Consider the following 22,774-nt stretch of genomic DNA (forward strand, 5'->3'; position numbering starts at 1 on the left):
ACTTTCAGTAAGCCAAAATAAACACTTAAAAAATGTACCATTGTTTTCCCAGAGATTTTGTTTTCGGAGACTGTTATCAATGATGTATTTACAATCCTCAAAAAAATTAAAATGCATGCTATTTTTGCCTTATAATCAAGCTAATACGCAATACTTTTCAGTTTAAAAGCTAACACATTTGTTTGCAAAAATAAATGTGTCTGCCCCTTGCTCTTCTTTTTGTCCCTATAATGAGGAAATGAATTATGTTGGAGGACTGTTTAGAGAATTTTCTATAGATTAAGCTCTTGAGTCTCTCTGTTCATCTTTTAACAAGATCAACACTGCCACCTGTTGTTCAAAATTAAAACACCTTGAGGGAATTATTGGCCCAGACATAAACATTTACACTTAATAATAATAATAATAATAATAGCAATAGCAACAATTATAACAGTGATGATACAATAATGATAATATTAATATCAATAATAATAATAACCTTTATTTATATAGCACTTTAGTTAAAGTTACAAAGTGCTTCACAAACAACTGGAAATTTAAAAACATATCATTAAAATACAATCAATACAATACATTAAGGAAAAGAAACAGTGAAAATGTACGCAGGTATAAAAATCTTTCTAAAAAGGAATGGTAGATTTAAAAGTAGTGACAGATTTAGAAAGGCAGATTTCAGGCAGATTATTCCAGAGTTCGGGAGCCTGGACGGAAGCCTGATAACTCAATCCGGCTCTGGGTACAACCAGCAAACCCGTATCAGCTGATCTGAGAGGGTGCACAGGCTCATGAGGGTACAATAGGTCAATATACTGAGGGGCCGGATCCTGTAGAGCTTTAAAAATATATTTTAAAAAAATATAACATTACAAGGAGGCCAGTATTGAGGTTATGTGATCTGTTTTTCATGAACAAGTGTTGAGCTGCAGCATTCTGAACCAATTGAAGGCAGTGAACAGAAACTGGAGATACACCTGAATAGAGGGCTTTAGAGAAATTCAAACAGGACAAAACAAATGCATGAAAAACTCTATGTAAGTCATGATGAGAATGATTGATTGATTAAATTAATTTTAGCTGAAAGAAGCGGAATGATTTAACTCTTCTGTGTGTCAGATGCTAAAAAGCATAAGTCTATATAATGTAATATATGTAATCTCATTTAATTTGGATTCTCTTTTATACAAAAACGTGTACAATTATTTCATTTCATAAGACACAGGCATGCATGCAAATACTGCATGTTGAGGCTCAATATAATAAGTCAGTATATCAGTCTTATGTATCAATGGGTGACCTTTATAAAAACAAGAAGAATAAAAGCTGCAAATAGTCTATCAAAGCACAGTGACAAAATGTGTCTACATGCCAGGAGAAAACTTGAGATGATGGGGACAGAACAGAGGTGATGTCTCAGACATTAGCCCGAGGAGTTGAGTTTCACGGCTCTCACACACATTTAAGCCCACAAGTTTCCAAGGGAAAGTAAAGCTAGCGCTGGCAGGCTGTGGCGTGTGTGAGTGGGGTCTGGAGAGATGACTGGACAGTAGCCACATCGACTGCCCCACTTCTACCCAGGACATTGTGTTCTCTTCTGAGGAGGTGCTGCTCCATTTTTAACAGTTCATCTTGTCCCTGTGCCAAACAAAAAGCCTAACACAGAGGACCTTACATGTTGCATTATCCAACCGTTTAACCTCACAGAAGAATGATCATTCACGGAGAGGAGTTAGCCTACAAACAAAAAATGTTTACACTTTGAACTGCATTATGCTCTATCAAACAAAATAACCGGATATACAACAGAAGCAAAACCATCAGGAACAACTACCTTTTTTGTGGTTGTATGAAATGTATGTGTAAGACTTTGAGCAGTTGTTTGTATACATTGCCATTAGGACATCTTTATCTTGAATGCTCTCATTAATATGACCATCTGATCAGTGCAGTTCAGTTCTAATCTAGCAATCTTTCACATACACAGATGAGTTAAGCTGCAACAAGTCATCAATTTAGTGATTTGTTGATTGTCTGAAAACATGTCTGCAAATATTTTACAATAATACTGATCTTTGTTGGCTTTTCCCTGTTTATATCAGACAGAAGAGGCAGAGGGAGACAGGAAACAGGAGAAAGAGATGTGTGTGAGCAACTTAAAAGGTCCCCAGCAAACTGGCTCTGCAGTCCTTTGTAATTTAAGATAGAATAACTGTGTTCAGACGTTTTATGCAAGTACTGTAAATAAGTGGACTTAGCAAGCAAGAGTTCACCCACTGGAACATAGAGTACCAATCCGAAGCCTCTAATTTGACCATTTAGCAGATACTGGGGCATCAAACTAGGGGATATAATCTTATATTAAAGCTGGCCTCAGGCAGTTTTAGCACTTTGTCATGGATTGAAGACTTCAGGCTTGACTGTACAACTTAGCAAATATCAAAGATGCTAGATTTGCTTGATTTCTCTATGGGGAAAAATAGTGCCATCCCTTTCAATACAAATATTGAAGTTAAATAAATCAGACTCTTCCTTGCACGTATATATAACACTCTCACATGAAAAGACTGCATGGGCTAAAAGTAAAAGTTGAAAGATTTGCTATTTAAAGTCGCAAAGCATCTCCTGTATATCATTTTACCTTTAAACCTTTTCCACTGTTGGCATCAGTTAGTTGGTGTTCAAACAACAAGGTCGACCAGGACACACGCACGTGGACTTGAAACATTTGATTCCATATAATATGAGCTTTCTGAACATCCATGCGGTTGAAACTGCCTCCAAATACGCTAATTACTTTGCTGTCACATTAACTTAACAACATTTCCATCATACACCAGTAGACAGGCCTGTGTTTCTCAGTTGCTCAGTCTGTGTACACATGCTTGAGCTTGGCAAAGAAGGTGAGAGGGGATTTAAAGTACCAGTCATGATGCTGTTACTTTCTTTGGCCCTAGTTTCACTGTAAAGTGTAAGTGATACACGTTCGATATTTGCTTTGTGTCATAAGCTGCTGGGCCAAAGGTCTGTTTATATCCCCTGCAGGGTTAAATAACCTTAAAGTGCCCCCCCACCCCTCAGCAGAGAGCCATATAATGTGATTATGCAATCACAGTCATGCATGCTGACCTTCTTAATGCGCTGCAAAGTAACAGGTTTACATAGATTGTGTTGCGGAATTGCAGTTTGTTTCTCTGCTGTTAACACTAACTTTTGGCACTGCATGGGAGGATCCAGCGTGTTCGGTGCACACCGCTGCATTTGCAAGCTGACTGTCCATGCCCCTCAAATTGACACACGACATGAAGCAATTGACCTAAGTTGTCTGTCATCGGTTGGAATCCACAGACAGGTGTGAGCGTCCCTGTCTCTCAGTGGATGATTAATGGCTGATTTTTCTCCCATCTGTTTCTGCCACGTCAGAGTTCTTTCCGCTGTGGTCAACCTTCTGCTCGCAAACCTTGGTTAATATAAAAGTACAGGGGCATTGCGCATATTAGGTGAATCTGCCATGATTTGTGTAATGGGGGTTTTAAAGGCTTTACCTTGTGTAGCTGGTTCTTATCGAGAAAAGAAGAATAGTACTGTACAGCCTGGTGCAGTGATAAGTCTTCCTCCTTACCTTACTTCCCCTCAACCCTAATTGACTCCTCTTTATCTGCTTACTTCCCTCCTCAGTGGCTGCACCCTACAGCCTAGGTTTTGGCTTGAACCAAAGGAGTGAGGCGAGTGTGACTGGGGTCACAGTGGCTCAGTTTGCAGTCCCTGCCTCTGTTTTCAGAAGTATTTCATGGCTGCTTGAGAGAAGCTGGATTTCTCTGATGCTCCTTTATGCACACATTTACGGGAAAGCAATGAGTTTAGGAGACTTGTGGATGAGAAGAAACTTGAGTGACCTCTCCTTAGTGAACCTAGATGCATAGCATTAAATCTCTAGTGTGGCACAGTGTTTGCGCGGAAGATTAAATATTTGTTTTTACCACGTGAATTAACATTAACACATGTCTGTTGCTGGAATAAATCATACATATCTGCCATGATTTATAGGGAACATGGATTCCGGTCATATTACATGAGCTAAGTTAAAACTGATCCTTTACTCACATAAGCAAGGTTATCAGTGTATGTTTTTGACAGAAGAGTAGTCATCATATAAATCATCTGAGTCAGCCATCTCTTCTTTCAGCAGAGGGACTAGACATCTTACTGTAGGGTCTTTCAGCCAGGAACCACAGGCTTCCTCTTTCCCCCTGACGCTGGGTCCATGTTACAGGCATTCAAGAGATAAGGGGGGAATTTGCATTGCGACATAGTTCTCATTCACAATGGTCAACAGACAGAACCCCCATGTAGCACTGTCACATAATCAGTACACTTTCAGACTTTACTTTCAAACTGTTTTTGAACACTGTGAATATTCAGCAGCTGCACTTTTTGAATCTTAATATACTCTTTTCTTTTATTTTGAAAAATAAACATACCTCCCTGCTTCTTCTTTTTTGGGCACCTGTGCAGTCCCCTCAGGAATGTGGACTAGACATGCCCACCTGTTACAAGGACTTATTGTAAATGTCATTGGAATAGGAATACCTGTAAAAATGAATGAGCTTTGTCACACAGTGAAGACGCCACGTGCACGGTGACCATTTTGACAGCCAGCACTCGAGTGACGGAGGTGGGCTTAACACTTAAAGGCTCTCAAATGTCTCAGCCTGAACACTGCCAAGCCCCCACCCCAAACACTTGACCCCTGCTGACGTAGGCTGGCCATTTACATTTAGGGACACCGACTCACTACATTCTTAATACCATTTCCAGCGTGGAGAGAAGCAGGCGCAGGGGATAAAGAGAAACAGAGAGGGTTTTCTGAACGCTGCAGGAGCTCAGTTTACAGCCATAGACGTTTCAAATCTTCCTTTGGATTGCTTGTGACCAGTGATTTTTGACCTTGAATCACCTCTGTTCCACTTCTTTGGTTCTCTGTACCTTATCTAATTTGCACAGCAACTGGTAGCACTGAGGGGTAGAGCTGGCTACGGTTATTGAAAAGGTCTTTTCTTCTTCACGGGCACAACTGGTCCTGTTTTTGCCTCGATTTGGTGTCCTGACGTGATTTTTAAATCAACGGAAACCATGAGTTCCTCTGTAAAGAACAAAGGAGGAAATGGCGACAACTCAGGCTTTGACCTCGTCCAAAACCGGATTGAGTCACTTAGCAGCAAGATGGACAAGCTCATCAACATTCAAGAGAAAGTCCTCAACAGACTGGATGGCATGTCTCAGGACATTGACTACATCGAAAAGGATATGGAGAATCTGAAGGTGGACAAGGAGGAGATCCATCTTCCACCCAAGATGGTGAACCAGACCCAGGCGGTAATGGGGCGGGAGGTGAGGGAGATCTGTCAGGAGATGAGCACTATAATGTCGGCGGTGAACCAACGGTCCGAGCAGCAGGCTCAGAAGCTGGAGGGGATGGAAAAGCTGGTCCTCAGCATGCAGCAGGTGATCAGCTTCATCGGGGAGACGGTGAAGAGCTCCAGGGTTATGGAGCTGATGTTCAAAGGCCCCGCAGCTCGGAAGAGCAAGTCCAAAGACAATAAAGGCAAGCAAGCCATTAGGAAGAAATCATCTACAGAAACAATAGGCAAGAAGCTCGACAAGGTGAGACCTATGTTTAATATAAACTGTATACTATACATTCAAAGAGCAGGTTTTGTTGTCACTGTTGAATGAATAAACAGTTTCACTTTTTGAAGGTTGAAATTCTAAAGTCTGAGATCTGAAGGTGTTTCCGGGTCTCGTTGACCCTCTATCACTTGGAACATCTTGTCTTGCTTCTATTGAATAATGTGTTCAACTTGACTTTGGTTGCACAGATCTGGCGGAGATCCCCTTGCTCTTGCCAGAACATGTGAAAATGATCCTGACGGCAAAGCTGACCAGTCCAACCCTTCTCTGGCCTGTGAATGTTACTTGGCCTGTGTCTTAAATATCTGTATAGAGGGTAGGGGGGAACAGGTAGTGTCTGGGATTTGGCATGTTTATACTTGCCAAGTGCTGATTGAAGTTAAAGTAATTAAGAAAGCTAATTTTAAAGTGTTATGCAAGCTGCTGCAAAATTGATATATCACTTCTATAAAAGCAAATATGTTACTCAGATTTATACTTGTTGGATATGTACCCAACCTGAGTGAAATATGGCCTCCTTGGCATGAAGGGACCCCCGACGGGGCACGAGAGAGCCGGTGTGAGGCCAGGGGTGAAATGTGAGTGGCCTGGTTTAGAAATGCTGTTTTTGGATCAGGCCTGCAGTGTTTGTGGTCTAAAAGGGCTTTAACCCCTTCAGCTCAGCAGGGGTCAGGTTTCAAGGAATTGTGATGAGTCAGTATTCCTCCTGCTTCCTCTCTGCATCTGTCAGTGACTTCCTTAATCAATAAACATTGAACACTGTGAGTCTTAAGTCCTGTCACGACTGGTAAGTGAAAGCACAGGTAACAGTATTTGTTACCCAAAGCCACTGCCATGTGCTTCTTTGCAAATTACTGAACATCCTGCAGTGCAAAATAGCTCTTCATAAAGTTTTATTGGGTGTCCTGCTAATAAGCCTGCAACAGTATCTTTGATTTATGGTTCCAGTAATGTCTGTGAACAATATAGCATGCAATGTTTTAGGAATTCCTGGTAGAGCCTCAGAGAAGTAAAGAAGCCAACTACTGATGTGAATATCAACGTAGTGTGGTTGCAATAATACACATACTCCAGGTGCCACATCTTTGGGTCTTAAACTTAAAACTAAAGCCTTTTTATTTTCCTCCTCATCTAAGTCACCTTGTGCTTCTATCAGAGTTATCTTGGCTTTATTATGCAACCATAAGATAGACCATGACTCTATAAAAGGTCATTAAGTGCTGCACTTACAGATCTGAAACATGTTGCCACCACTCTCCTGTCGCATTCAGAGGTAAGAGTCATCGCTTTCCCTCTGTCACCAAACACAAAGTGCAGACTCACTTAAGTGCCTCTGACATCATGCAACAAGATGTTCATTGCACACTTGTGGAAATATTATGTACACTGCGTAGTCTGTTTTTTGTGCTCATTTGTATGTTAGGTTAAGATGTGACTTTTTGAACTCAAGCCAATTAAAACGTTTTTGATCCCTGTGTTGTAGCTAGATTATATTCTGGTGATTAATGACCACGTGGCAACCTGATGGCTCATGACTGACTCACATTTCAGGGAGTTTCTGTGGTTGTCCGAGCACCTGTCAATTGGCTGCCCTTCCTCACTTCCTTCACCTCCAGAGGTGTGAGATATCTAACATGTAGTACCTGTTACTATGGCCTCCTCACGCTTCCTTCAGTCACCCAATCAGAGGGTTGAACCTCAGTAAATACAGCTGTCACCGGGGAAACACTGCACTGGAAATATCCCCTGTGCTGTTTACCTCACGACAACGTTCAGAGGACGAATGTGAGAACCCCCCGGGTTCAAGACAGGTTTTTCCATGTCAACCTGATCACAGAGTGTTTAGTGAGTTTCCTCAGCTGAGAAATTTGAACAACAGCCTACGGTCGCTTGTAATATTTTCCGCTCAGGGGGGGGTCTGCATTGCATTCCATGGCTGAGTGCGACAAGTGATAAGCTATAAATTCACTGCCCTGCTGCTGTCTATCCATCTGCTGTGAATAATCAAAGGCATGCCATCATATAAGTCAGTCTGCGCATGAAGACAGGCAATAAATGTGTTAATATATAAGCTGGAAAAAAGGTGCTCTATTTTGCCTTTCTTTCATCATTCTCTCCTTTATTTTTTCATTGAATGAATTCTTTTGATTCATTTGTCATGTTTTGTCCATTACATGTGACTCTAACTTCATCAAACCATCCTGTTAGTGTGATTCCATTGAATTATTAATCTGATTTCTGATTCCATATTGTGTGCTCTGATTGAATTATGACCCTAACTTCATCCAACCAATCTGTTGCTGTCTCTTTGTTGAAGTGCTTCTTTAATCATGATTCTATTGTTGTATTGTGTCTGACATTTGACATGTCTTAATGTGACTTTTTCTTTCATTTTGTGTGCATTTTTGTAACCCTACTAAGCATTGCCATCTTGTCTTTTCACTAGAAACCTACCTCTAATAAAGCCAGTAAAGGGAGTCAGGAGATAATTCCTGCATGTGAGTCCAGTTCTCCTCAGCCTGCTCACAAGATAAAGCTCCGTGGACCAAAGCATTTCCTCGCCTCTCGCAAATGTGGAAACTTTGTAGGTTTAATATGCTTGTGGACTGTACGTATTCAGGAATCAGTCTTCTTATTATTGATAATACATGTTTAACACTTATGTGTGCTTTTGCTTTTCTTGCTTCAGGCTGGCACCTTGTTCTTCATGATTTATCCTAAAATGCTTTCTGTACTGTGAATATTATTTTAAAATTTTCTTGACCAGATAAAACTAACTATTGTGAGATTTCTGCTAGAAAAAGAGAAAGAACCATTGTTCGCTTCTAGTTATGCTTAGGTGCACTAAATAGTCCCGATATAACCAAGCTGAACTGCTGATTTTTAACAAAACTGATAACCAAGTTTTAGTGAAGAATAATATTACATTTTAATTTATTTAACCCTCAGGGCTACTTCAAATTTTACAAAACAAAAAAATGTGAAGTACCCCTGAGGATTAATAATGTCAAAATCTACTGTTTACGTGCTGTGGAGATTTCTGTTTTCAGTTTTTATTTGTATTTTTCCAGCTCAAGGACCACAAAGGTAAAGATGGGACAGATAAGCCCTGTATGAGCCCAAAGGGATTGAAAACTCAAACGAAGATGAAGCCACCAGACACAGCAGGTGCACATTCAAAAGAAGATAGACAATTTATTTAGTGAATATGTGATGTTCCTGTATCTATATCTGAGAGCGTTGATAAATATTTAACAGGGTCCTAAAAGATTTAAAACTTGTTCTCTTTGGACATTTTATAGAAAACTTCTCCCTGAAGAAGCAGGCATTACTTCTCGAAGAGGTGCAGAAATTAAACCAAGAGAATAAGGAGAAATCAGGTCAGCAGCTAAGCCCTGGATTACTGGACCTGGAGGCTGGAGTTTCCCCCAAAGATCAACAACTTGATGCCCCTGCAACCGGTATCCTGGTGGATCTCAAAGATGCCAAAGTGACTGTGGCTGAGGAAGATCAGGCTGAGGAGGTATTTACAGAGGAAGAGGAGGAAGAAGAGGTGGAACCGGATACAGAACAGCCAAAGCTTGAGGAGAAAGAGGAAGAGAAGCTTACTGAACAAGAGGAAAAGAAGGATGAAGTTTCTGCTCCTGAGGAAGAAGACAAAGCTGCAGAACTTCCTGCTGTCCCAGAGCAGGAAAAAGAGCCGGCTGCTTCAAGGTACGAAACAATCTCATTATTTAAGAATTTACTATTTTTATTAATAGATCGATTAATTCATAAGATGATTGACAAAACATGTCAGCAGCTTTTTTGAAAAACGGCTTTTCATTTGAGTTCATTCAAGTGTAAAAAATGATATAATGTCATGAAGACTGGACTGTCTTTCCTTTTGGCATTACATTTGTAATACTTTTTTGCAACTTAGCTGCTTTAGGAAAAGCCTAGAGGCAATATTTACAGTTTTCTGATATTGTATAGACCAATAAATCCAAGTATTAAAAATATACTCTATCCCTTCATTAATGCTCATATTTTTATTGAACATTTCAGAGGAACCTTGTTCGTCTGTTCATCTGTTAGTTAAGAGAGCCTAAAAATCCTGAAGCAAGACAGTTTGTTTTATACATAGATAATATGCAATGGTGTATTTTTTATTTGTTGTTATCATTGGCCTTTTATGCACACTCCATTTATTTCAATCAAGTCATTTAATTGATATTGTGATAAACATTTTTTAGGTGTTAGTTAAGCTTTTGCAGGACAAATTAAACTGTGCATCTAGTCACCTCCATTATAACGCTTCCAAGGCCAGACAAGTTATAAGGAAACAGAACAAAAACCTAACGCACAACTTTATTTCTAACAGTGATGATAACCAAAATGCCTCCACGTCTTCTGAGATTAAAGAGACGATATCAGAGGTCAGCATCAAAACTACTAAGTCCTTTGTGACTGAGGAACACTTTGTTGTGGAGGAACACAAGACCACCAAGGTGGTGGAGTTTGCGGAAGAGGAGAAAAAGGAGGGCGATGAGGAGGACGCACAAAGGCCTGAGTCTGAAGGCTGGGCCGTCTTTAAGGCAGAAGGAGTCGAAATCCAGTTTGACCTGAAGCAATTGTTGGAGAGAGAGAGAAAGGGTATGGATGCAGTGAAGGAGGACGATGAAGATGACGATGATGTTGAGCGATACTTTATTGGTGAGTCTGCACCCCACAACATAAATCATTACTTTTATATGTGTGTAGTTATGAGACAGATTGTTTTTGGATCATTATAAAGTCGACTGTGAGCAGGCCAAGAACACAACCTCCACATGTTTGAGCCTGTTTAAGAACCTGCTGCTGTGGCTTTAATTCTGTACAGCAGCTTCAATTCAAATATTTATGTTTATAGTAAAAATGAATTGGTGCTAGAGTTAGACAGATAAATTTGCCAGTCTGATATATCTGTCGATACTAGCTTATTAAAGACGCATCAGTATTAGTGTATATGTTTTGACTGATAATGAACAAGATATAGGGCACAAATAAAGTGTTAAAAGACTTCACAAAAGTCAGAAAATGTAGTCATTGGTCCAACAGAAAGCACTTACCAGTTTGTGCTTGTTGCAGCAGTTGCTCAGCTACAACCCTTTACTGCACATCTTCCCCAGCTCTCTACTCCTCAGCTACCTGTATCTTCTCAGCTGCCGTATCAATAGAGGCAAAAAAGTGGCAGAAAAGTAACTGAAAAAAAAATCTTAAGAATCTGTATCAAAGTCCGACTCAAGATCAGATTTATTTCTATGATTTTTTTTACACGTTAAGGAAATTGTGTTTGCCCTACAGTGTATGCAATAAAGATAGAGGATATGATGGATGTAATTGAGCATTAATGTAAATTTAGATGTCGTCAGCATACAGAGCATACAGGGAAAATGTGATAAATAGATTAAGAATATGCACAAAACTTGTTTTTAAAGTATAAAAGCTATCCAGCTGTACAAAAATGATCAAAATAAAGTAAATATACATGTACTTGTAAATGTTGACATAATGAAATACATTACATATGTTCATTGAACCAAGCACTAAAATATTTAAGAGATGTTAGTTATGCATAACAATCTATTTATTGTTTATGATCAGTATTTTATAAAGAATTAAAATATATATATATCACAAATATAACAGCAAAAAAACAACGTCAGTGTTTCAGTGTTTGTATTTTATACACTACATGCTTGTTGTCGTTTCTATTGAGGATGCCAGAGTGCTCAGCTGGTATAGTGCATTAGGGTGAGGTGAGATAAAGCCCTAGAAGGAATCTGGCACTCAGACTACAAGATGCATTGTGCTAAGGCACAGTTGCTCCTCTGTAATGTTTAGACAATTCTTGCTCCTGGTCGATGTTTATCATAGCAAGTTAATACACGATGTGCTAACTCGATTATAGCAGCTGTGTACCCATTGAAAAGCCTCCCTGTAGCTGATTAACAATGAAGCCCCCGTGTTCTCACATTCCTGTTAACTTATTAAAACAGATTATATCTTTTCTCTTCCCTCCCATCCTACTTTAGACACCGGCCCTCCTCCAGCAGCTCCTTTTAATCACCACATCGTCTCTGCCAAGCCCAGCCAGATCAACAACTTCTACACCATCAACTGGCAGGAGGTCCTGGGCGGGTGAGCAATGCACTTTAAAATTCTCCATGCACTGAGAAAAAAAGAGAGTGCTATTGATGAACAGTTGATGTATGACTGATCGAAGTCAGTGAGAAATACTTTCTCAATTCCCTTAATGCCTAATTGCGTAACCCTCCCCCTCTCCTCTCCAGTGGTTCATAACTTCAGAGTCACAGCGGTTATTTTTACCTCAGGCCTGAGTGGTATGTGAAACTGTATCCCTGGTGCCAGCTGGTAGCTAATCACTAAGTGTTAATCCTAGTCTTCAAAGAGGAGACACAGAGCAGCTCAGATTTAATGAAATAACAGATTAAGCAACAACACTGTCCAACAGTAAAACTTCTCCTCCTAAGGGAAGATCACTTTCTGATTTGTCATGGAAACATGAAACATCATTACTGCTGCTCAGATGTTCTACTTGAGATAACAGGGATGTGACTCTGCAACTCTAGATTTGTCCTGATTTCCCTGCCCTCTCTTTCAGGGGTCGCTTTGGTCAAGTGCACAAATGTGTCGAAAACTCCTCTGGTCTTACTTTGGCTGCAAAGGTCATCAAAGCCAGGAGTCAGAAAGAAAAGGTAAAGCCAGCCTCACATTCATCAGAGTAGATTTGTCCCATTTGATTCCACAGTGAGAGCCACAGCTCATGATATAAAAAGCAGGGGGCTCAGTAACAATTTTTAGTTCATACTATTGCATGACAAGGCCACTTGGAACAGGAGCAGAGGGAATACTTCTCACCTAGGTGAGAAATATTTGACCTAGAAGAGATGATGCATTGTCTCATAGCAGAGAGCAGCTGACACCTCTCATCGAGTCCATGTGTGCGCACGCTTGCTCATTTGTCTGTGTGTGTGCATGCCTGTATCTGTCTGCCGCTGCCTTTGTCGGCTTCATCATCTGTCTGTCTGTCCGTGTTTTTGGTAGGAGGTGGTGAAGAATGAGATCCAGGTGATGAATAATCTGGACCATGCCAGCCTGATCCAACTCTATGCAGCTTTTGAGTCGAGGAATGACATCATCCTCGTACTTGAATAGTATGCTCTCCTTCTTTTTATTCAACACATACTTATCTTTCAAAGTATAAAGTTAAAATGCTCTAAAGTCACCGTTCTTCAAATTGGTGTACTCTGTCCATTTGTCTCTCACTTTAGTGTTGGAGGAGGGGAGCTGTTTGACAGGATCATTGATGAGAACTACACTTTGATGGAGCTGGACGCTGTGGTGTTCATCAGGCAGATCTGTGAGGGCCTGCAGCACATGCACAAAATGTACATCTTGCACCTGGACTTAAAGGTGACAAACTAACAAGGTCTCTTATATCTGTTTAAATATGAATACATTCTGTAATTCTAATCAGTCTGTTTTTATTATTCTTTGTGTCATTAATAATTTCAGCCAGAAAACATTCTATGTGTGAACAGAGTCACAAGTAAGATCAAAATCATCGACTTTGGTCTTGCTAGGATGTAAGTCCACTTACTTGCTTCTAGATTGTTGACACTGTTATTCACTGCTGTAATCATCAACAGTATGAATTTCCACTATATTCTCATATAGATATAAGCCGCGGGAGAAACTGCGAGTTAATTTTGGCACCCCAGAGTTTCTGGCGCCAGAAGTCATCAACTATGACTTTGTGTCGTTCAACACAGACATGTGGAGCCTCGGAGTCATCACCTACATGCTGTAAGCAAACACACATACATGCACACACAAAGAACATTAAGCAGTGTTGATGACCGTGTCTGTCTCTTCCTGTCAGTCTGAGCAGCCTCTGCCCGTTCCTTGGTGACGATGAAAACGAGACTCTGAATAACATCCTGGCCTGTAAGTGGAACTTTGAGGAGCAGGAGTTTATGGATACATCTGAAGAAGCCAAAGACTTCATCACCAAACTACTGGTGGTGAATAAAAGGTATTCATCCCCTCACGCTGTTTTCCTGTATGTTTGTGAGATGGGGTTAACAGAGAAGTATTTTTTTGACATATTGATGATATTATTAACTGAGTGATATTCATGTGTGGCTGTTTTTGTCATCAGTTGGAGAATGGGGGCATCTGAGGCCTTGAGACATCCTTGGCTGTCTGACACAGCCCTTCATCATTGCTTGTATACAAAGGTAGGTACACAGCTATAACCTTTATAAATATTGCACTAAATAAAGTAACTTATTGGTTCAAGAAAGGGTAAGTGTACACCAGTCTTCACAGATTAAAAAATTAGATGGACAGTTAATTCCCTAAAATCTTGAACAGGTCCAAAATTCAGTCTAATTTCATTGTAACCATACCAGGAAAATGTGTTGCATACTTTCTGAAGCTCATATATGAGCATTTCATGTACTTTCCAAATATTTCTGCAAGTGATTGAAAACTACTTTAAAGTATGAGTGAATTAAACTTGTATTGCTCACAGGGGAATTAGCTCCCCTAAAAGCATAAAAAACACATAAATGACAAAGACATTAATAGCCATACAAGATAGCACATAATAAACATGAAACACACTTATTAAAAAGTAATTAAAATTGATTTATTATGAGGAATATCAAGTGCCAACTTCAATAAAGTGAAGTGTATGTATCAAAGCTTGTTCAGCAGCTGAATGCTGTGTGGGACAAAGGATGTGATGCATCCTTTAACAGCATCCTGTGCTTTCTGTATCTGTGCCCTGATGTTAAAAGTGTGTTCAGACCAGAGGGGGGGGCAGTGGGTCTGTTGTGATTTTGTGTATTTATACAATAAAATAACAGGAATGAAAGGAATGAAGTGAATTAAAAAAGAAAACCTAATGTAAAAAATATATATGATGTGTTTCTATGAGCTGCTTTTAATGTGTTTTTGCTTTGTTTCATAGAAAACTATGTGTAGGTCACGGCGATCATCGTGTGTGCCCACCACTGATAGCTGAGGTTGGTCTTTTATCTTTTATTTTTCAATACAAGAAAAAGTTTATTCATTTTGTTGCTTTTTGAAAAAATTCTCAAATAAGATACCAGAGTACCATGCTTCTTATAAAACATCCACAAGGGGGAAGCATGTCTCAAATTTTGTGGAGAAAAAGAGCGGTCAGCATCTGCCTGTTACAACAACATGTTACAACATGTGAACAGAAACTGTAGTCTCCTGAGAGTGAATCATCACATTTTCTTTTCTTAGGACTACGATGAGGCTCCAGCTGTGGCCGATTGGACCAACCCTCCTGTCCATGTAAATAACCCAGTGTTAAGTCACTGCACCTGGAGGTGACATGGGAATGAGACTCTGGATACTCTGAACCTTTTCTTGTGATACACTGTGTTCTGTTATTGAAGGAATATGCTGAACTGTGTACAGATAAAAGAGCCTCAATCAGTTGGGGTATTCAGTTAATAAATGTTATGCGACAGAAACGGAGGCTGACTACAGTAATACAAACATTGTATGACATTACCAATCCAGCAAGAAATGTTGGGAAACCTCTAATGTTCAGTTACTGTTGAAACAGTGTGGAAGAAATCTGTCTGGAGTATCATCGTTCCCATTACCCTCTGTAAACCTTTTTGTTTTTCCTTCCCCCCATTGTGTATGGAAATTCATCAAACTGGTGCTAACGTCATAATGTGACCTAGCTTCTTTGGAATTCATGTTTTTCCTCATATACTGTAAGAGCTTGATTGTTTTGCACCTTTGTTTTTAAATATCTACCTACTTCATGTCGAAATATTTACTCATCGAGCCAGTCGTTCATCTCAAATGAGATTCACTGGGCCATAATCTTTTACTGCTGTTCTCATTTTGTTGATGATAGACTGATAGAAACATACCTCAACTATTTCTGTGTGAAGAATACATCATGGTCCCTATCATATGTCTGTTTTATCCTCTGTTTTATCTCTCTTACAATACCTTTTTTTCCATAAATTGTAAAAATACCAAACAGTAGATTAAAAATCACATTGTCTGTTATCTTGGGTGATGGACTCCATAAAGCAGCTGGGTTTGTAATGTGTGTATGGACAGGAATTTATATAGTCAGTGTCATGGGCTGTAGGAAGTGCACTTTATAATTGTATTTATTTTGACATAGATCATACACAAAGTTACCACATTTTTATCATACCTCCTCTCTTATTCTTCTTTGTCCAGATGTTCATGTAGAAAACACATTTTTACTTCCTAACCAACAGTTCACCCACTCAGTTAATGTCTTATCAAGTCTATTAGTTTATTTCTTTGATGCATGTCTCTACCTTTTTATGTTTGTTAGCCATTATAGCCTCAATGTCATAAACTGAGGAATAACTTTTTTTAACCTGTTTTTTTATTGTACTGTATACTTGAGCTGTCACATCTGTCTAGCTGCATATTTATCCTACTGTAGATGCTTTTTCCTCTAAACAGTGTTATTTTGCCTTCTGTGAAGGCCCATTAGTAATACTCCACCTACCTTGTGTTGTCTCAGTCAAAAGAATGTTTTAAATATTTGTGGTTTTTATTTTAACTTAACAATGAATGTATCAGACACTAATGCTGAACATAGAGTGCTAGTAAAAGTTCTCCTCACATAGTTTTAACAGTTTCAAATTCAGCATGTATTTGTGAAGTGTGTACACATCCATTAAAATGAAATAGTGTCTTAAATGAGGCTTGTGTTTCCTTTTATTTCCTTTGATAAGAGCTAAATAAGAGTTAGAATTTGGGTTAATAACATATCTAGTGAATTTACTTCAAGGTTGATAGTAAGTAACCAAACACGTAAAACTCGTACTTAATCTGGCATCTTTGAAATGAAGCACTTAAGATGAAATCTTGCAACTTGTCCATAAATATGGTTTATTTTAAATGATACTGGGATTAAATGTTAATTGTAAATGGTATGGTTATGAGGAACAGCATATTGCTTTTTAACACTGTCCATCTACCACTTATCCATGTATACACATACTTGTGTACACTTTAAGCATTTTTTTTTTATTATAAACACGTCTATTCATAGTCTTCAAATGCTGATTTTTAGTCTAAAATAGGTGACTTCATGATTTTTTTCAATGTTATGATATTGTGAACTATATATCTGGGGAGAATTTCACGGTCTCTACCTTGGTCTTTACACCTTAAACACTCAAACACTCTTTCACCAGATTAAAGTACAGCTGATTCCAGGAGCCTAATAAAGAGCATCTGAGGGAGCCACGTGAGCAAAACAGTTTTTGCACCTGAGAAAATAAACAGAGTGTGTGGGATGATGATGATGTCTGGGGAATGGGGCTTAGGCTCCCATATTTTGGAGGGAAAAATGTGTATCTATGTTTTTTTGCAGAGGTAAGAGGAAGGACCGAGGCACAGAAAAAATGCAAAATATCAGAGAGGAAAGGCAAATTGAGCTGTTGAATTGCACGTGTACATTTCAATCTAAATATCCACAAAATATGCCCTAACTTTATGTCTGCTCTATCCTTTTTAAGACACTAAGGTCTTATTTAACAAAAGCCACAGGGTTAGTCAGGGATAAGTGCAGACTTTATGGGGGAGTACCATGGGAAACATGTATTTAATTGTACAGAAATACCAGAGAAGCAAACTATGCCACCAACCCTGTAGTTGACCACTTTTACATCTAGTAGTTTTAGACTGTCGTGGCCATAAAATTGTAAGGGCCGACAAAATACTTCACAGTTTTGGGTTATTTTCTTTCTTTCTTTCTTTTTTTTTTTTTTTACCATTTTGATTTATAAAGCATGTAATAGACAGTGACATGAAAGATAGATGGTAGTCTTTCGTTTGTATGAAAACATAATGCTCAGTCTGCTTCAGAATTTCTTCTAAGGAAGAGGACGAGAAGAAGGCAGGCAGCTAAACATGGCAAACAACACCAGAAATAGTTAGATAACATCAGGCAGAAAATCTAACTTGAAAAGGAAATAGATTAGGAACAGGAACTAAATGTTTATGTAAGGTATTATACATGAAAATAATAACTGTTTGATCCATGGCTGTGATACATAATGCAAAAAATCTTCATCATCTTTTAAAAACTTTAAAAATATTCATTTTTAGTGTAGCTTCCTAGGATAAGTTCATTTGTTCAATATTGAAGAGCATATAGAGTGAATTTTAAAAGCATATTCAACTCCAGGGCACACAAACAGGCTTACAATATATCCTAGAAGATTGCTAGATAGCCAGCTAGCTTGCTTACAGCTATCTAGCAGATGTATGTATTTTCCTATTTGCTATTTATATAACTTTCATCTCACTTGGCAAACAAACAGTGAGATTATGAAAACAGTTACAATATCCCAAATATATCTTACTAAATGATAAATCCGTGTTAAAGGCACTGTGTTTTCAGCATACATCTTGCTAGCCAAGTAGCTAGCTTGTAAGCTGGGTTATTTGAAATTTGGCTACTGTACATGTAAAACCATCAACACTATGAAGAAGTTTAATTTTGTGAAAAAGATTTCTTCTTTGATATTCAATGTGAAATAAACATTTTTGCTACATTATAATCTAACACCCCAAACATGAAATTAAAGTACTTTCCAGCCTGAGTTTATATCAAGGACTGCCATCTTTGTTTAGTCTACTATTTGTTTATTTTCACACATCATTTCATCACACACAAAAAGGTTTCATGTCAGGAAATGGTTCAGAGAGAGTTCACAGATTCTTCCACCACAAACCCAGGCAGAGAGAGTCTGAGTCAGTTAATAGCAATTACTACATACATGCAAGTCGTCTGGCAAGACAGGTGATACTGATTTCTTTCCCTTCTTTCCTACTTTTTTTTTTACATTTCCAGTAGCCTGAGGGTTGGAAGCTGAACACAAGCGCTCACCCTATCCCTGGTCCAAGCCTGGGATGGAATGGTGAGAAATTCAATTTAGGAGGAGAAAAAAAAATCCTCCTCCTAGAAGAACTGCCCCTCCACCACCTCGCCTCATCCTGAAGTCCCCTCCATTCACATCTCCAGGGGCGATCTTGAGGAGCCAAACCAAAACCAGATGGACTTATTGGGCCTAAAGATAACAAATAGTGCCTGAGTTCCTGTCAGTTAGAGACCACCGGAGAAAAGAAGCTAAGGGTGGAAAAAAGACTGACATGTCTACTTTTTGTTGTGTTACGTACAATATTATTTTAATTAATGACAGGTAATATTACAGTTTACGTGAATAAGAATGTAACAGAATTTGGTGCTTGAGTCTGCATTGAAGGACTGAATTTAGACTGGAGGTGATGGTTGTGTGGTTTTGGTGTTTGTGTGGTGTTGCCAGACCAGGTGCCATCTTGGCTTTGGGAAGGTCAACTGTGACCTGAATCTCTGGGTGCCACACTCTCCAGTTTGTTAGTCGATACACCTACCGACCACACACACTTTGTAAGTGAAAAAAAAGAGGAGGGTGACCCCAGAACTCCTCGTGGCCTCCCTGCAGTTCGACTAAGAAAGTGTCCTTTGTAACAGGAGTTTCCTGTACGTAATTAAAAAATATTGGGTCCCCCTCAGAAGGGAGGAGATGGGGCCTGGGGTTGGAAGAGGCTTCTTGAAGGGTATGATTTCCTTCTTCATGTAAGAGCCCCGGAGCTGGCCCTGACGTTTGTCCAAACAAGAGGTACTCTCTCTCCCTCCATGGAGGTCCAGAGAAAAGAGCAGCCAGTTCTCAGGGCCGGGGGGGCAGGTGGTTCTGATTTGCGAGGGGTGTGGTGGGGGGAACAGACCACGTTTATGTTCAGTTAATGGCAGTACACGTGTCGTCACGTCCAGTGGTGGGAACATGCTGGGTGAGTGATCTGTTTTTAAAGCTGCTGAGGTTTGCCACCAATAGCAACACAATATCCAATTATCCCTTAATGGAGACAGAGAAGTTATCTTAATTTTGAAAATCATTGATAAGGTCAAGCCATTACAAAGAATCATTTTTCTTCTTTGTAATGTTGTTAAAATAAGAACATTGTAACTAATGAAAAATAAAGAAATCTGTTCTGTTGAATTAAAGTTGAATTGGAAAATAAAAACAACCATGAACTTTTAAATGACACATTAAACTTGAAATGCTCCCAGACGGCTCAGTTGTCAAGTGTAATCACCACAGAACTGTGGATGAAACCAAATAAAACAAGTTATCTACAATGCTTGGACACTGGCCAGAATTGATTTACACTGTTAATAAAGACTCAAAAACTGCTTTGAAATGCAAAACGATGGAATTTTAAGCATGTAATTAAAATGAAATTAATCACTTTATTCGGCAACTAACCACTGTTTAAAAATGTGTTTGACAGCTCTAATTAAAAACTGTCAGTACTGTTCACAACCCCTTTCTCTTGCCTCATAGATGCAAACAAACAATGAAAATAAAGATTAAAATAATCAAGTATTATCCAGTTGTAATGGTTGTTTTCTGTCTGTCGAGTTGCTCTTTAACATTCTATAACTTTGAATTTAGAAATCCGCACATGTGCTCTGTTCTCATCATATAATGCTTTTTTAATTCAGTATAAAAAGAAGAAAACAAAGAAAGTACTTTAATGTGAACATCATTTTAACTCTAATTAAAAATGTTTTATAATACCTAAATGTCCAATTAGTCTCTTTGACTAGTATGCTTTGACTGTGCACCCTATGTTTTCAGTAACAGTCCAACATGACTTTTAAAAGGCAAGCAGCCATCTCCCACCCACACACAGATTGATTTCCAGACGAGGGGGGAAACACAGCAGCTTGCAGCGTCCAGTGTTTTCAGTTGGTGGTTTTGACACTGATCAAACGGCCAAGCTGAAGCCTTTAATGATCTGAGAGCTTCCCTGCTGCTGGGTCATCTGCTTGGCTCCATATCACCTCCCAATTGGGCCCTTCTACTGGTCAGGCGGTCCCACAATGGGGCCCTTTCCATCAGTTTTGTATTTACTCATCCCTCTGGCTCACCCATCGGCCTGCACGGGGTCTCTGTTCAGTCTGCCAGCCCTGCTGAGAGGCCTCTGTGTCCGAGAGAGCCCTAATCCATCAGGCCTCGGAGTGTGTACGTGCTTCACCCTTTTATGCCTTAGCTCTTGCTGAGGAGTCTTTAGTGAGGGAACTAAAAGGAGCCAAGCATCTTGTTCAAACAGGCTGAGGGAGCGTGTTCTCTGTGTCTGAGGTTAGTGTGATAATACCAGCGTGTGTGCAAGTGTGGGTGTATGAACATGCTGCCTGTTTGTGTGTTGCATCACTGCAGACCTCTGCAGTCAGACAAATGAACTCCTCGTTGACCCTAAAACCACTCAACATCTACATATCCAGCCCGCAACATATCCCTGTCTTGTTTTATAGGATCTACTCCAGACTCACAAACATGTTTGCACTTTTGTCACATTACAGCAAAGCATAGACTTCACACAAATGAGGTGCAAACGTTTCCATATCGTACATCTCTTGGCGATGTTCTCTAATCCCACCCACAGTGTCTGTCCTCCCTCACAGTGCGCAGTGATCGATGAGCTTAGCCCTGGCCTCCCCGCAGCCTGTACTGGGGAAAAAAAAAACCTTACCCATTCTCTATCCAACTCCCAAAAACAGCTTTAATGGCCAACAAAAACACAGCACAAGGCACCCAAATGGCAACCCATAGGAACACTGCTATTGTAGTGTGAAATGTTTCCCACAATTTAAGACAGAAGAGAAAGATTTGTTTGATGACAAATCCCACAAACTGAGAGAGAAGGGTCAGACTGAGGTGACGCGAAAGATGTAAGTTCATTTTCTTTCATGTCTTTTTGGTCCTTGTTGAGATGTAAAAATGCAATATCTTAGGAACAATAAGTAAAAATGTTGCAATGCTGCACATTTCCAAGACATTAAAAACCACAGCAGCTAGAAAACCTAATGTGTGTTATTGTTCAGCAACATTAACATCCACTGGGGTCCTGATCATGGGAGGTAAGGTGAACCCTTAGGGCAGCCTCTGATATCTGACCATATTTCAGCTAAAAATGCTTTGCTGGTTTATTCTCGGTTGGCATTTTCTTTTGGGGCCTGTCTTCATTTCAGTCCAGTCTGCTTTTAGACGAGGGAAACAGGAAAAGAGTCACAGCGCTGCGGTTCATTCTTCAGGCCATATTCACTTGACCACACAAAGAGCCCATTTTGAGGGAGACATTTTATGTGTTGTGTGGCAGGCAGCGCAGGCAAGAGAGATTTATAGCGTCTGTGTCTATTCAGGGGCGTTTTGGATGATGTTCACACTCTTACTGGCAGAGGCTGAGGATTTATTGCAGCTGGGAAACACTGTCAGGTAGAAGGTTTTAAATACCGTGACACTATACCGTGACACTGTTTTACTGTAAAATTTCAATGATGAAAATTTGGGGCACTGGTTTAGTATAGCTTCCCCCAATATACAGAAACTGTAGTCCTCGTTGCAGAGGTTGCTGGTTTGACGCAGGGTCTCAATCCTTTGCTGCATGTCATCCCCCACCCTCTACTCCCCACATTTCCTGTCTCTCTTCAGCTGTCCTGTCATAAAAAAAAAGAATAATACTCCCAAATAAAACAAGATTAGGTGCAGTCAGTTCTATACTTCTGTTTTTGATTCTTTAATTTTCTATCAAATAATGAAAAATAATTTTATTATTTGTAAAGTACTGTATAAATTACTACAGCAATGTAATGCCTCTCCATAAAAATGTCACTTTATTGGATTGATGTTCAGTGATATCTTTAGCATAACATTATTGCAGCTACATATTTTACATATATTTAATACCATTGTAGGAATCCTTTTATTGAAAATATACAGCAAACACAATTGCATTCAAATATATCTTTAAAATGATCAACAATAGCTTTTTAAAATATGTAATGATTAAAATGTTACATGTACGTAGTTCATCTTTACACTTGATTGATTAAATATTATTCTTTCAGATATGAAATTATCAGACACAGATCAACTTATTTTCT

At 39.3% G+C, this 22,774-nt stretch overlaps 1 protein-coding gene across 2 annotated transcripts; it reads left to right on the forward strand.

Annotated features, from left to right (window-relative positions):
• Positions 1-4,737: 4,737 nt before the first annotated feature.
• On the forward strand, positions 4,738-16,461 carry mylk4a (myosin light chain kinase family, member 4a). Of its 2 annotated transcripts, none has more exons than XM_034703440.1 (15): positions 4,738-5,661; positions 8,135-8,296; positions 8,760-8,856; positions 8,991-9,402; positions 10,052-10,383; positions 11,745-11,850; positions 12,335-12,428; positions 12,778-12,887; positions 13,005-13,146; positions 13,249-13,319; positions 13,411-13,539; positions 13,616-13,768; positions 13,895-13,973; positions 14,711-14,765; positions 15,013-16,461. In XM_034703440.1, exons 1-14 carry the CDS (start codon positions 5,131-5,133, stop codon positions 14,762-14,764), a joined length of 2,472 nt encoding a protein of 823 aa, XP_034559331.1. In that variant the 5' UTR covers positions 4,738-5,130; the 3' UTR covers position 14,765; positions 15,013-16,461. The 2 variants fall into 2 exon arrangements, with proteins under 2 accessions (XP_034559331.1, XP_034559332.1); XM_034703441.1 differs by having other exon boundaries at positions 8,135-8,272.
• The last annotated feature ends 6,313 nt before the right edge of the window (positions 16,462-22,774 follow it).

Source organism: Notolabrus celidotus, chromosome 15 (genome assembly GCF_009762535.1).
Source record: "Notolabrus celidotus isolate fNotCel1 chromosome 15, fNotCel1.pri, whole genome shotgun sequence".
NCBI lineage: Eukaryota > Metazoa > Chordata > Actinopteri > Labriformes > Labridae > Notolabrus > Notolabrus celidotus.

What these genes read in the sequence shown, in the direction of transcription:
- mylk4a (XM_034703440.1), top strand. Translation starts at nt 5,131, where the DNA reads ATGAGTTCCTCTGTAAAGAACAAAGGAGGAAATGGCGACAACTCAGGC. An exon ending in TGTTGAGCGATACTTTATTG is followed by an intron (nt 10,384 to 11,744) that starts GTGAGTCTGCAC and finishes ATCCTACTTTAG; the next exon opens with ACACCGGCCCTCCTCCAGCA. An exon ending in GGAGTCATCACCTACATGCT is followed by an intron (nt 13,540 to 13,615) that starts GTAAGCAAACAC and finishes TCTTCCTGTCAG; the next exon opens with TCTGAGCAGCCTCTGCCCGT.